The sequence below is a fragment of the Thamnophis elegans genome, chromosome 10 (assembly GCF_009769535.1).
Source record: "Thamnophis elegans isolate rThaEle1 chromosome 10, rThaEle1.pri, whole genome shotgun sequence".
Lineage (NCBI taxonomy): Eukaryota > Metazoa > Chordata > Lepidosauria > Squamata > Colubridae > Thamnophis > Thamnophis elegans.
Window position 1 is genome coordinate 55,523,384 of NC_045550.1, and position 15,489 is coordinate 55,538,872.

A 15,489-nucleotide genomic window follows, 5' to 3' on the forward strand; every position below is an offset into this window, starting at 1 on the left:
CAAGGAGTTTGTTTCATGCTCTCGGGAAACTTTGGTCAAAACAGGTTTCATGCAAATCAGTCCTCACAAATATGCCACTGAGGAGTTGTTTCTGTTTTTTTTTTCTTTATCTGATAAGAAAACAAGAAGCACAGAGAAGTTATGTGGATCCCTCTAAAGTCAGAGAGGAAATTGGCTTTAAAACTGGGATTAGCAGACATCTGAATCGCTGTCCTTGGTTTCCAGCATCAGAGTTCTTCCCAGGGAAGAGGAGAGAAACAAAGAATAACTTGTTGAAAAGTATTCACTAATAAGAGGTGGCTGTGCAAACAGTTCTGTTGTTTCTATAGAAACAGCTAGTTTTGGGGGGAGGGGAGAGAGGTTGTTGTTACACACGGTCATGAATCTTGTTAACAAGGGGGGAAACTGATCCTTTGTTGTGTAGGGAGACACAGACCTATTTGATGAAATTTCTTCTTGTGTTATCCCCCCCCCCAAGACTTCCCTGTCCTATTGGTACTCGCAATTTTACAGTCATTTCACACTATATTATATAATTGCAGCTGGATGCTAATTCATTCTCCAAGGTTCCCATAGTAGTGGTGGGTGGGGGAAAAAACATCTACTATGTTACTAGGATGTAATGTAAATTAGCAGGAATGCAGAAAAGACATACAATTTATTGAAATGGAGTGATTTCTGTTTTTCTTTAGAAATCGTTCAGTCAATCCACCGTTCACTTAAACCAAATGTATGTGTAGACCAAGCTAATGTAGAACTTTCTCAAGGTGACTACTGAAAAACACAGAGAAACAGCTCTTGCTTCATTCATTCAGGGATATTTTGCTTCCATATGCTTGAATATTAAGTTGCACAAGATGTTGTGGTCCTTTCTCCTCCTCCTCCTCTTTCTTCTGCTCCTCCTTCTCTTCCTCCTCCTCTTCCTCCTCCTCTTCCTCCTCCTTCTTTTCCTCCTCCTCTTCTTCCTCCACCACCACCACTACCACCTTCCATTTCTTCCTCTTTTCATTGTATTTTGCATTTGGAAACAAGACAACCAGACTTGAGGATCACACTGATCATGTAGATAGCTAAATATGAAGTTGGGAAGTTGGGTGGAGGAAGATGGCAGGAACAAAGGAAAGATGAGAAACTTCTTTGTGTATTTCTGCAAAGACAATTGTGAAATTCATCTGTCGCAGCTGGAGAATTTGGAAAGCCATAACATCTGTGTTTGTAGAACAGTAAATTGTTTGTTGCAGTTTTGAATCTCAGCTTTATAATCCTTCTGTGCTTCAGCCCCACCCCTGGTTTTAAATAGCCTTCCTAGAGCAACATACAAGTTGGGTGGCTATATTTTAAAACTGGTGTTAGAGTGAAAAAGATGTGTTATTCTACACAAAAATGGTCAAAAGTTATTTTTAATCTATGGATTTATAATATTTTATCATATCTATGCTTCTGGATGCTTCACACAGAATAGGGTTTCTTGTTTGAACTGCTTTGAGTTTGTCTGTATATTCTGAGGTACGCAGTCCAGTACTTCTGGAACCCATTTGGGTATAATGTGATTTTCAGTAGGATAAAGTAGAATTGTTCCCTGATTCCTCAAAGCCAACAAATCGTCTTTACTTCTGCTGAACTATAATTGCTGAGAACTAAAAAGCATTATAAGCCATGGTAGCACAATGATTAGAGTGCAGTATTGCAAGCTGACTGTGCCAACTGCCAGCTGTTCGATTCTGACTGGCTTAAAGTTGACTCAGCCTTCCATCCTTCCGAAGTTGGTAAAATGAGAAGCCAGATTGTTTTTGGTTTTGTTCTTTTTTTTGGGGGGGGGGGTTGTCATATGCTGATTCTATAAAAACCACTTAGAGAGGGCTGTAAAACACTGTGAAGTGGTATATAAGTCTACTGTAAGTATATTGTTCTTATTGTGTCCAGAGCTGCCACGGAGCTTAAGTAACAATATCTGTAGTTCATTGCCCTCTCTTCTCCTGTAGAACAGAAGAGGAAAAACAGTACTGTACAGTAGTCCTCAACTTACAGCCATTTGTTTAATGACAATTCTAAGCTACAATGGTACTAAAAAAAGTGATTGATGACTGTTTTTTACATTTATGCTCATCATAGTGTCCCCAGGGTCACATGATTAAAATTCAGGTGCTTGGCAACTGGCATGTATTTATGACGGTTTCAGTGTCCTGGGATCATATGATGATCTTTTGTGACCTTCTGACAAGCAAAGGCAACTGGGACGCCAGATTCACTCAACAATCATGTTACTGACTTAACAACTGTGGCAAGAAATTTTACAACAGCCTTAGGATAGAATAGGATAGGATAGGATAGGATAGGATAGGATAACAGAGTTGGAAGGGACCTTGGAGGTCTTCTAGTCCAATACCCTGCCTAGACAGGAAACCCTATACCATTTCAGACAAATAGTTGTCCAATCTCTTCTTAAAAATTTCCAGTGTTGGAGCATTCACAACTTCTGGAGGCAAGTTGTTCCACGTATTAATTGTTCTAACAGTCAGGAAATTTCTCCTTCTAAGTTACTCTCCCCTTGATTAGTTTCCACCCATTGCTTCTTGTTCTACCCTCAGGTGCTTTGAAGAATAGCTTGACTCCCTTTTCTTTGTGGCATCCCCTGAGATATTGGAACACTGCTATCATGTCACCTCTAGTCCTTCTTTCTATTAAATTAGACATACCCAGTTCCTGCAACCGTTCTGTATATGTTTTAGCCTCCAGTCCCCTAATTATCTTTGTTGCTCTTCTCTGCACTCTTTCTAGAGTCTCCACATCTTTTCTACATTGTGGTGACCAAAACTGAATGCAGTATTCCAAATGTGGCCTTACCAATGCCTTATAAAGTGGTATTAACACTTCACGTGATCTTGATTCTATCCCTCTGTTTATGCAGTCTACAACTGTGTTGGCTTTTTTGGCAGCCGCTGCACACTGCTGGTTCATATTTAAATGGTTGTCCACTAGGACTCCAAGATCCCTCTTAGATTGCTACAGACTTGTATTTATGCTGGTTTCAGTGGCCTGGGTTACTAAACAGATTATTATAAGTCAAAAATTACCTGTACAGTACATGCAAGAGCTTAGAGAGGGACAGAGAGACAGACAGACAGACAGACAGACAGACAGACAGACAGACAGAGACAGAGAGAAGAGACATACAAGTTGTCCTATGTACTTCGTTATCCTATTTTTCCTGGATGTAGAATGAGGTTTCTTCCCCTAGTTTAGTCTGTAGCAATCTAAGGCTGATAGAGGAAATGAAAGGGAAGCGATGCACATGTGACTTCATTGACATAAAGCTGGTTTATTCAGCAGGTTAGAAATTAAGTGCATACCATACATATCTGTTGGGAATACAAACATTAAAAGCAGACATTACGTAACTGATGAATATTTGATAGGTGCCTTAGTGTTGTGATAGTGGAAATTCACACAAATTCTAAGGCCTTTCCTCTCACTCTTTGAAAATGTAATTCAAAATATCGGATTCAGTATCAACCTTATTTTATAATCAGTGTACTGAGTTACATCTTAGTCTGAAATGTTTTGGCTGCTGACTGATGATGAAGTAATTTGATGGAGCTGATTTCACCATACTTCTTGGATTTTCCCCTTCAGTAGGTGAAGTGATTTCTTTAACAGTATTCGCTATTGTAGGCAGATGTTTGTCCCTTGTCTTATAGTCTAGACAGATGTGATTTACACATTGTAGCCTAAGTGATAAATTGTTCTGGGACTAAAGCTTCTTTTCAGTGCTTGAAAAGTCTACAAAATAATCTTTGCTGGTAGCTTTCCATGATTTAATGTGTTCAAGAGATAGACCACAAGGTAGGAGAAGAAGATAAGCAGCAGAGGTGACTTAGTTGTTTGGCTAGGATAGTAACTTTAACTCCAAATATCCTTTAAAAGGCCAGGAAACATGGTATTTTATTAGAGTATTTTCTTAGAAATTGATTTATTGCTTAGATAACTAGGTGTGAGCTGTCAGTATTTTCAAGTGATATATTATCTCACCAAGCCAGCCAACATACTTTTTTTAAAAAAAAAAATGATGAGCCCAGCTATCATATTTGTGGTCTTATACATGCCCTACATGTTTTCAAGATTCATGCCTGTCAGCTATGTGCAATGACAATCTGTCGCCCAGTATTCTTTTCTTTAAAAAAATATATATATTTGACATTTTCCAAACATTAAAATCACAATTACATTTTTACAGCTTTCTATTATCGGTATTTCTTTTTTCTGATTCCGGTTTTTCCATTTTTCATTCTATTATCTTATACATATTATTCTTTGTTTCATACTTTCTCATTTTTACAATATATACACCTACATACAACATTTCCATCTCTATTGCTTTCTAAGTATATGCCATCTCTTTTCATTGTGTTTGCTATGTGTTCCTTATGCATTGATTTTACATCTCTTTTCGAGGCCAGTTATACCACCTGTTCCATATCTTGGAGTAGTCTGTTTCCTCTCTTAGTTCCATTGTTAGTTTGTCCATTTCCAAGCATTCTAGCACCTTTTTTATATGATTTTTGCAATTGAGGCAATGGTTGCCCAGTATTCTATACTGCTAATTAGATTTTGCCTTTAATGGCAATCCCAAAGGTGCTTTTTTCAGGAGGCAACTGGACTCTGTCTTTTTTTGAAGACATTCCACTTCTCATCCAAGAAGCTTCTTCAGCTCTGACTGGGTGATGAGGAATGGAAGGATTTATCTTCCTTGGAGACAGCTGATCATTTGCATTCTTTTAGAGAGTCATTGAAGCACCTGGAGGTTTATCTGTGTCCTCAGGGTCACCTGAGTATTGCTCCTGGTTCCTGTAGTATAGTCTGTAATTTTTTTCCCCTCTGGAAATCCATTCCTACACCATTTGAAGGGTGTTCATCCCAAATTGCATAGCTAAAAAGCAACATATTCAAAAGAAAAGAAAAAAAGACAAGAAAGTACAGTTGCCTCCTGAAAAAGCACCTTTGGGACAACCATGACCTGGATGACTGAGAATCTCTACAGTATTTCTCGGCTTTAAACTGGGGTCCACGAATGCCTCAGGGATCTGTAAATAGATTGTAAGGTTAATTGTACTTGGAAGAAAAACCAACTTTATTTTTGCATTATTATTATTATTATACATATATATTTTGGTTAGTATTTCGATACACCTAGTCCTCGATGTAACAATTACAACTGAGTCCCAAATTTATGTTGCTAAGCGAGACAGGGTTCTGCCCAATTTTATGACCTTTCTTCACACAGTTAAGTGACTCGCTGCAGTTGTGAAGTTAGTAACAGGAGTGTGAAATGAATCTGGTTTCCCCACTGACTTTGCTTGTCGGAAGGTCACAAAATCTGACCACATGACACTGCAGCTGTCATAAATATGAGCCAATTGCCAAGTATCCAAATTCTGATCACATGACTACAAGGATGCTGCAACTGCCATAAGTGTGAAAATTGCTCATAAGTCAATTTTTTTTAATGCTGTTACAACTTTGAACCATTGCTAGACGAATGGTTATAAGTTGAAGATTACCTGTATTTGAGCAAATTTGAGTCCCAATGTTTTGACTGGCCCTCAATGCATGTGATAGAATAATTGAGAGATGCTGCTCTGAAGCATTTGTACACTTATTACTATATATCAGCAAACTTAGTGATTCTGCTTATCCTACTGATTGCTTGCTTGTGCACGGATCACATAAAAATCCACCCTTGGAGACTGTTCCTCTTGGCTTCTAGGTGCTTGCTAAGAAAGGATTTGTCAAAATCACAAATCATCAGATCATCAGTATTTTTTATACAGTATTATATTAACAGGTGTTGATGCTAAGGAGTTAGATGTTCTACTACCCACCTGAAAGGAACTCTGTTCCAACTGCCAGTTGTATAATATCAACACGCTCTGATGCTAAGGAGTTACACATTCTACATTAATTTTAAAGCTTTAAGTATCAAGCCCGATCACATAGTTTCGTAGTGAAGCACGGGTATCCAGCTTTTGTGTTTGTGTGTGTGTAAGTGTGTGTGTGTATGTGTGTGTGTGTGTATGTGTATCACAGCTGGTTAAATAATTTGTGGAGGGTTGATTCTTATTCATCACATTACAGCCGTCTTATTATCAAGACCCAAGAGACTCCAGTTTTCATTATAAAATCCACATTCAGATCACTTGATCTTAACTGCCTTTCCAGGTATCTGCACATCCCCTCGAGGATTTTTTTGTGTGTGTTTTCAAGCAAATCAGTAGTGATGTGCATCTTAATACTGTCATCGGAATAGGAAAGAAGAACAAATGACCTCAATAAAGGGAAATTAAATTAGTGGCTTAGTTTAGTAGCCTGGATATGCTAAAAAGCAATATCAGTAGTGACTTCATTGGTTATAAACAATCAGTACGTTGCAAGGGGTTGATACAGAAGATGCTGGGACTCAGAAGTCCCCACCCTTTTAGTCTTCCGGAAGGCCATAAAGTATCTGGTTATTCCCCTTTGGAGCTTAGAGGGTGGGGGTGATAGACTGCATCAGAGTAGAATGACTAAGGCGTCCGGCTTTTGACATTTTTGCCCAGTGTTACTATTGTGAGCTATTCAGAGTTATGATTCTTAGCATAGATAGCCATAAAGTCAAATAAATATATAGGAATTGTTCCACATGATAGCAGTGTTCCAATATCTAAGGGACTGTCACAAAGAAGAGGAAGTCAAGGTATTCTTCAAACACCTGAAGGCAGAACTAGAAGAAATTGATGGAAACTCATCAAGGAGAGAAGCAACTTAGAACTAAGGAGAAATTTCCTGACAGTTAGAACAATTAATCAGTGGAACAACTTGCTTCCAGAAGTTGCGGCTATTCCAACACTGGAGGTTTTAAAGACAAGATTTGGTCACCATTTCCCTGAAATGGTATAGGGCTTCCCGCCTAAGCAGGGGGTTAGACTAGAAGACCCTTTCAACTCTGTTATTTTGTTAACACGATTTAAAACTAAGAACTCCTCCTAAATAATTTTCTTGAAGCAAGTTAATTGAACTGGATGTTACTTAGATTATTTAAAGTAGGCCATGTAGAAAATCCCATATTCTATATTATATTTAACTGTCTAAATAAGTTCTTGTATTTTGTAAACCATCCAGAGGCTAATGAAGTGGGCGTCCATATCAAATGCAATGGGATTGAAAATTACGTCTTGGTTGACTGTTCTACTTGATTCGTGTAGGCTTTGGAACTTTAATTAGAGAACTCTGTGAAAGTTAGGTTGATCATGAGCTTAGTTTTAAAGCCAACACTTGACAAATGGAATAGGTAGTCGAAAATTCTTATTATGGTTGTGAAGGGTAAATTCTCTGCAGTCGGTATTTGGCTGTGTTCCGTTTCATAAAATGCTGTTCTTTTTAATGACAAAAAAAAAAAACACTGACAAAAAACATGAAATAAATCCATAGGCTTCCCTAACTGAATTTTATACTGAAAAAAACTGAAGAATATAACTTAGTACAGTATCAATTTCAAAATTTAAACATAACACCAAGAGGAATTCTAATTTTCATGTAAAAAGAAACTTCTGTAGAATTTTTCAGGGAAAGAAGAAATCTACAAATGGGCATCCACTGACCATGTTGGCTGGGGATAATGGGCCCAGGAAATCTAGAGCCTATTTGGTTAAGGGGTAACAATGAAAACCAAAATGAAACGAGCAAAGGCAGGTTGCTGCTGGTTCGGCCCGGATCAACCGAATTGGTAGTAGTGGCGGCGGGAGGCTCCACCCACTTGCCCAGACGCTTCTGCACATGCACAGAACCCGCATGCACGCCCGCAAGCACACACAAGAACGCGCCCAAACCGGTAGTAACAAAATGAGCAACCTACCTCTGGACACGAGGCAGTATTAATGATAAACTGTTCCTAGAAGTTTCCTGCACAGTACTCAGAGTAGTAAAGAATATAAATGGATTAGTTGATGACCACGTTAAAATGATACATGAGCAAGCGAATACTGCGATCTCTGCCAAATAGCAAAAAAAAAAAAAAAAAAATACTGTTGGGAGTTGGGAATTAAAAATGAGAGGGTGATTAATCAGACAGAATTTCCTGAAATAAGGCATGACTTCATTCCGGAGACAAAAAAAGGAAAGATAGTCATAGGATATATGACCACTTCCATCATAGCGGAATTGTGATTATTTTTGGAAAGTGATGCAAACTTGAAGGACATGGTTGTGCTGCTGGATTTAAATCCATTTACTCAATAAGGCAAAGTAATTACTTTGCCAGCTAATAAGTCACAGAAATAATTGGCTTCTTGTTTTGCTTCTTTAGTATTTAGAACCCAATAGCTTTTCATATATGATAGTACCATTCATTATTTTCAAGTAGGGTAGATATTAATTGACTATGGTACAAGATTGCCATAGTGAAGACCATTCTTTAGGAAAATTATGTTTTACGGCAATACTAAATTAATCTGGTCATTGCTTGGAAGAGTTTGAGTGGTGCGGTGACCTAGAGGTAGAACTCTTGCCTCACAATCAGGAGGCTGTGAGTTCGATCCCAGGTAGAGGCAGATATTTCTCTCTCTGGGCACAATGAGAATATATGAGCCAAGGTGGCGCAGTGGTTAAATGCAGCACTGCAGGCTACTGCTAGATCAACAGGTCAGCGGTTCAAATCTCACCGGCTCAGGGTTGACTCAGCCTTCCATCCTTCCGAGGTGGGTAAAATGAGGACCCAGATTGTTGGGGGCAATATGCTGACTCTCTGTAAACCGCTTAGAGAGGCCTGAAAGGCCTATGAAGCGGTATATAAGTCTACTGCTATTGCTATTGCTATATCTGCTGAACAAAGCTCCGCATTGGCGACAGGAAGGACATCCGGCCAGTAAACACGCAGCTCCATTCAGTTGCCCAGACTCTACCATGCAAGGGATTATGGGGTCATTAAAAGAAGATGATTGCTTGGAGGAACGTAGGTGTGTAGGTGTGTATGTGTATGATGCTTAGTTAATCCGATCAGGTAAGGTCTAATAAAACCACGCTTGTTGGGTTCATTTATAGTTCTAGATATTGTGTGAAGACAAAAAATGGGATAATAGATTACCAGTTTAGACATGTTATGTGAACTAAACCAATTCTACTGGTCAGAGGTTAACGAGGCCAAATCCTTTCATGTGGGGGACAAATTGATACCTGCTTGAGCACCATTAGGAATAAGTGAATCCTCATGGATCAGTAACTTTGGGTGAAAGCAGCAATTCTTAGATTGGAGTGGTAGAGTGATTTCCTCCAATTTTCTTTAGGCTCCTGGAAGGAATTTGGATCGATTCAGATTGCACTGGCCAGCTATATATTTCAAAATTGCCTTCTATCTATAAATGATACGATATTTCATTGTAATAATCTCCAACATTTTGGACTGCTGGGAATATTTGGAATTTTAGAGATATGCCCTTGTTATCAAATCATCTTCCATGGTATAACCATTCGTAAAATACCCTTATATCAGGAGGCAAACCTAATATAGATAGTCGTTGACTTACAACAACAGTGAAACAAATTGCTTTGGGATATGATAGATTCTCTTCCCTGGAGGTATTTAAACAGGAGTAGGATAGTCATCTATTAAGGAGTACCATAATATCTTCCTGGAGAATTCTGGGACTTGAAGTCCACACATACACACATCTTAAAAGTTGGTAAGGTGAAGAAACACTGGCTGAGGGGAAAACAGCTATAGGACTGCAGTGTCTTTTGTGCGAGCTCATCATTCATTTATGCACACCAATATTAGCCAAGAAATTGTTGCAGGCAAGAGAAAGTTTCAGGCTTCAATTAGATTTACCATTTGAAGTAGTTTGAATAACGGTAACAAAGAATGAGAAATGAAATGTAGGTGGAAGTCATTTTTGCAGCATTGAAGTCAAGACAGTGAAAACATGCTATAGTAATAAATCATCCACTCTTCCAGCATTCTCTAAACTCTTTATCAAAATGATATTAACAGACTGAGAGTCATACCTGAGGTTCAGAGACTACTTATGAAATAAACATATGATGCTCCTTCCATGTGTGTGAGAGAGAGGGGTGGGGAGAGAGAAAGAAACTGAGGCTAGAGCAAGTCTCTTACCAAGGGAATTTGAATGTAAAGGTGGTTGGCACCTGCTTTGAACTAAAAGTAGAAAAACCCTGAGATATCAGAGCAGTGCTATCATGTCACCCCTGGTCCTTCTAGAGCAGGGGGGTCAAACTCAAGGCCTGCCGGCCAAAGGCTTAGATTTCACCTTGGGAACGGTGAAGGACCAAATTATGAAATTTGGAACCAAATGTATCCAAATGAGGAAAAGGAGTCGGAATAGAATATTTTGAGGATTGTAAAATTGGAAATGGATAATACATAGATAAATATACAAAGGAGGATAAGGGATATGTCAATACGATGAATGTAGCTATGTACGATAAGTAGAAACTGTATTTGTTGTGTTGAAATATGTATGGAAATGACAAAGCCAGGAAGGTCGCTCTATGGCCCATGTTTTTAATGTTTATTCGATAAAAAATTTAAAAAAAGAAAGAAAGAAACAGTGAAGGACTGGCTGGCGGTGCCTCTGCCAGCAAAAATGGCCCTCCCGAGCTCTGTTTTTAGCTGCAGGGGCCTCCAACCCTCTGCCAGTGAAAACAGAGCTTGAGAGGGCTGTGCACGCGCCTCCCCCCCGCGCTCCATTTTCACTAGCAGAGCACTCGGGCCACCACAGGTGCCCCAACACGAGTGACATCAAGCTGGCCACACACACACACCCTGCCCCTGCAAGGTCAAACACAACCCTGATGCAGCCCTCAATGAAATTGAGTTTGACACCCCTGTTCAGAGGAACTAATTGCCTATTCTCTTCTAAGCAAAGTCTCCGTCTGATAGATTTTCCTCTAGATGTTTTGGGAGTACAATTCCCAGAAAAGAATTCTAGGAATTAGGATCCCAAGATCATTGGAGTTTACCAGTTTGAGGAAGTTTACTTTTAAGCTGCTCTGTGGTTTTTATTTCCCATTTTACCTAGTTTTATGGGTTTTCTTTTTTTAAAAAAAAATTCATGGTTCTAATCCCTATGTTATATGCATTACTATATTTACATTTGATCCTCCAGAAAGGATATTTTTTCACATCTAAGGCTGGAGTTTTAAGTGGAAATTTTTAAGTCTCTCGTTTATATAACCACATTCTTTGGTGGATCTGAAGTGCTGAGGTAATGAGTTTTGTGATTTTCAAATGTTCCTGAGATAGTTCTTCCCATATGTAAAACTGAATGCAATGGGAGCCGTGATTCAAAAGTCCTAAAGAAAAAGTTTTCTCTAGATGCAGTTGCCAAACACTGCCATCCATAGGAGTGGCAATTTGGTTTCTTTTCTTAAACTCTCGCCTTTTTCAGAGAAGAGCTTCAGATATTTCGAAACTAAGCTCTAACTGTTCCTTCTACGCCAGGACAGCATTCACATTATATGGTTTACTATGTTATTTATACAATTTAAACAAGGCATGCAGATCTTTATGAGTGTTTGTGCACATATAGTAGCTGAATCTCCATGTAGGAACAGGAGTTAGTATACCATAAATAGTGACAGGACCAAATTTTGAATTGGGAATCTCTAGCTCAGGGGTGTCAAACTCAATTTCATTGAGGGCTGCATCAGGGTATTGTGTTTGATCCCGGGGTGGGTCTGGCCAGAGTGGGTGCGCCCCGCTTGACGTCACTCATTTTGGGGGTGCCTGTGATGGCCCGAACGTTGTGCCAGCAAAAATGGTCTCCCAACCTCCATTTTTACCTGTGACGGCTTCCTGGAACCTTCTGCAAGTGAAAATGGAACTCGGGGGGAGGGCTGCCCACAGCCCTCCCCAGCTCTGTTTTCACTGGCAGAGTCACCGTGGGCCAGTCCTTTGCTGTTTCCAGGGTGGTCCCACAGGACAGATCTAAGCACCCCATGGAACGGATATACCCATACAAACATGTACCCATGTTTGATACTCAAGCTTTGGGAATCAGATCTGGGTATAAGCATGATAAATCAAATAGCTCAAAGTTGACGTAGGTGTTCAATTGTAGTGATGAATGTCAGAAAGCTTACTGCACACTCGTAACAGAAACATTCTTTAGATGCAACTGGAGAGATATGGCTGCTGTTCATGTATTAGTTTCTTTCACATTACTTTAGAAATAGTTTTGCACGCTCAGAACTATCATCTAGGTGTGTGAGAAGGAAAGTATTGCTTGCACGAGGTGTAAATACAAAAGGAAACCAGAGCACATTGGAACTAGTGGTTGCTTCAATATCAACAATACCATTGCAAGGATAAGAGGCAGCCCAAGTTTGTCTATCTATCATTTGTTTGTCATTGGTTAGTATTTATTATCTGCCACCAAAGCCAGAAGATTCTAGTACGCAATGAGTGCAAAACCATTCAAGATAGATTCTCACAACCAGGGAAATATGCATAAAATGTAAACTTCTATGTAAACTCCAAAATACATCTTTATAATAAAATCAAATTGTCCTGGAAATTTTCAGCACAGCGCACTACGTTGAGCATTGATTGTGTCTCCGTTGTTTAATTCTATTTTTTCTTTTCTTGTCCCACAGGACCTGCAGAGGTACCCATGATGTCCCCCAATGGATCTATTCCTCCCATACATGTGCCTCCAGGTTATATATCACAGGTATGCTTCCTTCAGCAGGAGAATGTAGCGTGGCTGGGTTGTGTGATCTCTATCAATTCTGTAATGGCATTTCTGCAATTTATCTCCTTTTTGTTTTAAGAAAAACAGACAAAGGTCAAGCTTTCAAGGCTGGCTTCGAAGGCATGATGTGAGCGTATGTGGACAATGACTAGTTAAATCTGAAAAACTGTAGATTTCATTCCCAGCAGTAACTCTTTGCCCTCTACCTAATTACTATGAGCTGTAGGAAAAGAATTCTTACTCACTGTGACATTACAGTTCATTGCCTTATTTTTTTCAGGCCATAAGGGAGATAATTTTGACACTGGTTTATAAGCCAGGCGTTTCTAGTAATTCTATTTTGGCTTCTTTTATTGTGACAGTTCCTATTTTTTTTGACTCTTGTCAGTTGAGATGTTCCTTATGTCATCTCTTGGGTTGAGTATCAACTGCTTTTTCCACCTCAACTTAATGCATTTCCATTGCAAAAAATGGATAAGGATTTCATTTATTGTTTTTCCTTTCTGTCTTGGTTGAAGAATCAAATACCGTATTTTTCGGAGTATAAGACGCACCGGAGTATAAGTGCACCAAGATTTTGAAGAGGTAAATTAAAAAAAAATACTTTTTGCATTCTGCAAACCTCCCAAACCCTCTGCACGCCTCATTTTTTTGTGAAAAATGGGGCATACAGAGAGTTTGAGAGGCTTGCAAAGTGCTCCTGGGGGCAAAAATGAGCAAAACCCAGGCCATTTTTCACGAAAATGGGCCCGTTTTTTGCCCCCCAAAAGGGCATGCATAGCCTTTAGGAGGCTTGTAGAGTGCTCCTGGGGGTTGGAAGGGCAAAAATGAGCAAAACACGGCCAATTTTTACTCTTTTTTGCCCTCCCCAACCCCCAGGAGCACTTTGGAGGCCTCCCAAGCCTCTGCATGTCCATTTTTGTGAAGGGGTGGAGTTTTGGGAGGCCACAAATACTGTATTGAGTGTATAAGTCACACTCAGATTTTCACCCTCTTTTTTTGGGGGGGGGAAAGGTGCATCTTATACTCAGAAAAATACAGTACATTTGGTGACTGATTTCTACACATTTCAGTGTATAGATCAGAAGGAGCTGAAATATTTTCTTAATAGTGTTGCTAGTTTCCAGCAACCGACCAGGTATTTGTTTATCTGGGAAGGCATCCAGAATTCTGCCTATCTGAAAGAGACTCTCCCATTTCCATCTGATAGACCATGTCAGCTTATTTTCTTTTAAGTGCTTCAGGATGAGATAGATATGGTCCTTTCGCTGATGCTGAACTTGTAAAGGAATGTAGAACTGACCTTAGGGACAAGAAAGGAATGGAAGGGCCATTAAGGAGGCATTTGCAGAAGAAATTCTGAAAAAGAGCATGAGAAAGAAATTCAAAGCTATCTCACCTTGGTTTTTTAAAATTTAATTTAATTTTGGGAGCAATTTAGTCAGGCTTTCAAAATTCTGATACTCTATCTTACTACAATTCTATGGATTCCTAGAATCCTTGCCACATTGATCTCTTGATCTAGCCTACTTCATAATTCTGTTATGATAATATTACTTTATTTGATATTCATTTTTGATACCTTATTTTAAATTATGCTTTACTGGGGTATTTATTAATTTAATCAATCTACATTTACAAAGTTTTCCAGTCAGCACTAACTCAAGGGGATGTACATGATTGAAAACAATGCATACTAATAAAAAAGATATAAAAATATAGCAAAACCAGGTAGCATCAGAGGCAACTTCAAAGAGCATAAAACAGTCAGAGATCATTGAAATGGGCACAAAATATCTTGATTTAATGCTTAGGATAAAATAGGTTGTCAGAAAGACAGAGAGAATGATGTAGATCTGAATTTGAAGGGGTGGATGTTATTTCATAGTTGTTGCTGTTAGTTGCAAAGTTATGTCTGACCCATCGCGACCCCATGGACAACGTTCCTCCAGAACTTCCTGTCCTCCACCATCCTCTGGAGTCCATTTAAGCTCACGCCTACTGCTTCAGTGACTCCATCCAGCCACCTCATTCTCTGTCATCCCCTTCTTCTTTTGCCCTCAATCTTTCCCCGCATTAGGCTCTTCTCCAGTGAGTCCTTCCTTCTCATTAGGTGGCCAAAATATTTCAGTTTCATCTTCAGGATCTGGCCTTCTAAAGAGCAGTCAATAGCAATAGCAATAGCAATAGCAGTAGACTTATATACCGCTTCATAGGCCTTTCAGGCCTCTCTAAGCGGTTTACAGAGAGTCAGCATATTGCCCCCAACAATCTGGGTCCTCATTTTACCCACCTCGGAAGGATGGAAGGCTGAGTCAACCCTGAGCCGGTGAGATTTGAACCGCTGACCTGCTGATCTAGCAGTAGCCTGCAGTGCTGCATTTAACCACTGCGCCACCTTGGCTCTTTTAGTCAGGGTTGATCTCCTTTAGGACTGACCGGTTTGATCGCCTTGTAGTCCAAGGGACTCGCAGGAGTCTTCTCCAGCACCATAGTTCAAAGCCCTCAATTATTTGGTGCACAGCCTTTCTTACGGTCCAACCTTCACAGCTATCCATTGCAACTGGGAAAACCATAGCCTTGACTATACGCATTTTTGTTGGCAGGGTGATTTAGTTGGCAGGTTGTTTCATTAGACAGGCACAATGACAAGACATGCCTTCTGCGACCCACAAGATGACATTGTTTAAGTCAGGGATCCCCAACCCTGGAGGGTTCATTATCCAGCACCGGTCCATGGCATACCAGA

General features: G+C 39.6%; 1 protein-coding gene across 1 annotated transcript in view; it reads left to right on the plus strand.

Annotated features, from left to right (window-relative positions):
- FNDC3B (fibronectin type III domain containing 3B) overlaps positions 1–15,489 on the plus strand; it is a 237,807-nt gene that overhangs the window by 84,144 nt on the left and 138,174 nt on the right. The window contains 1 exon segment of the mRNA XM_032225081.1: positions 12,643–12,719. Coding sequence (XP_032080972.1) covers positions 12,643–12,719 — 77 coding nt within the window.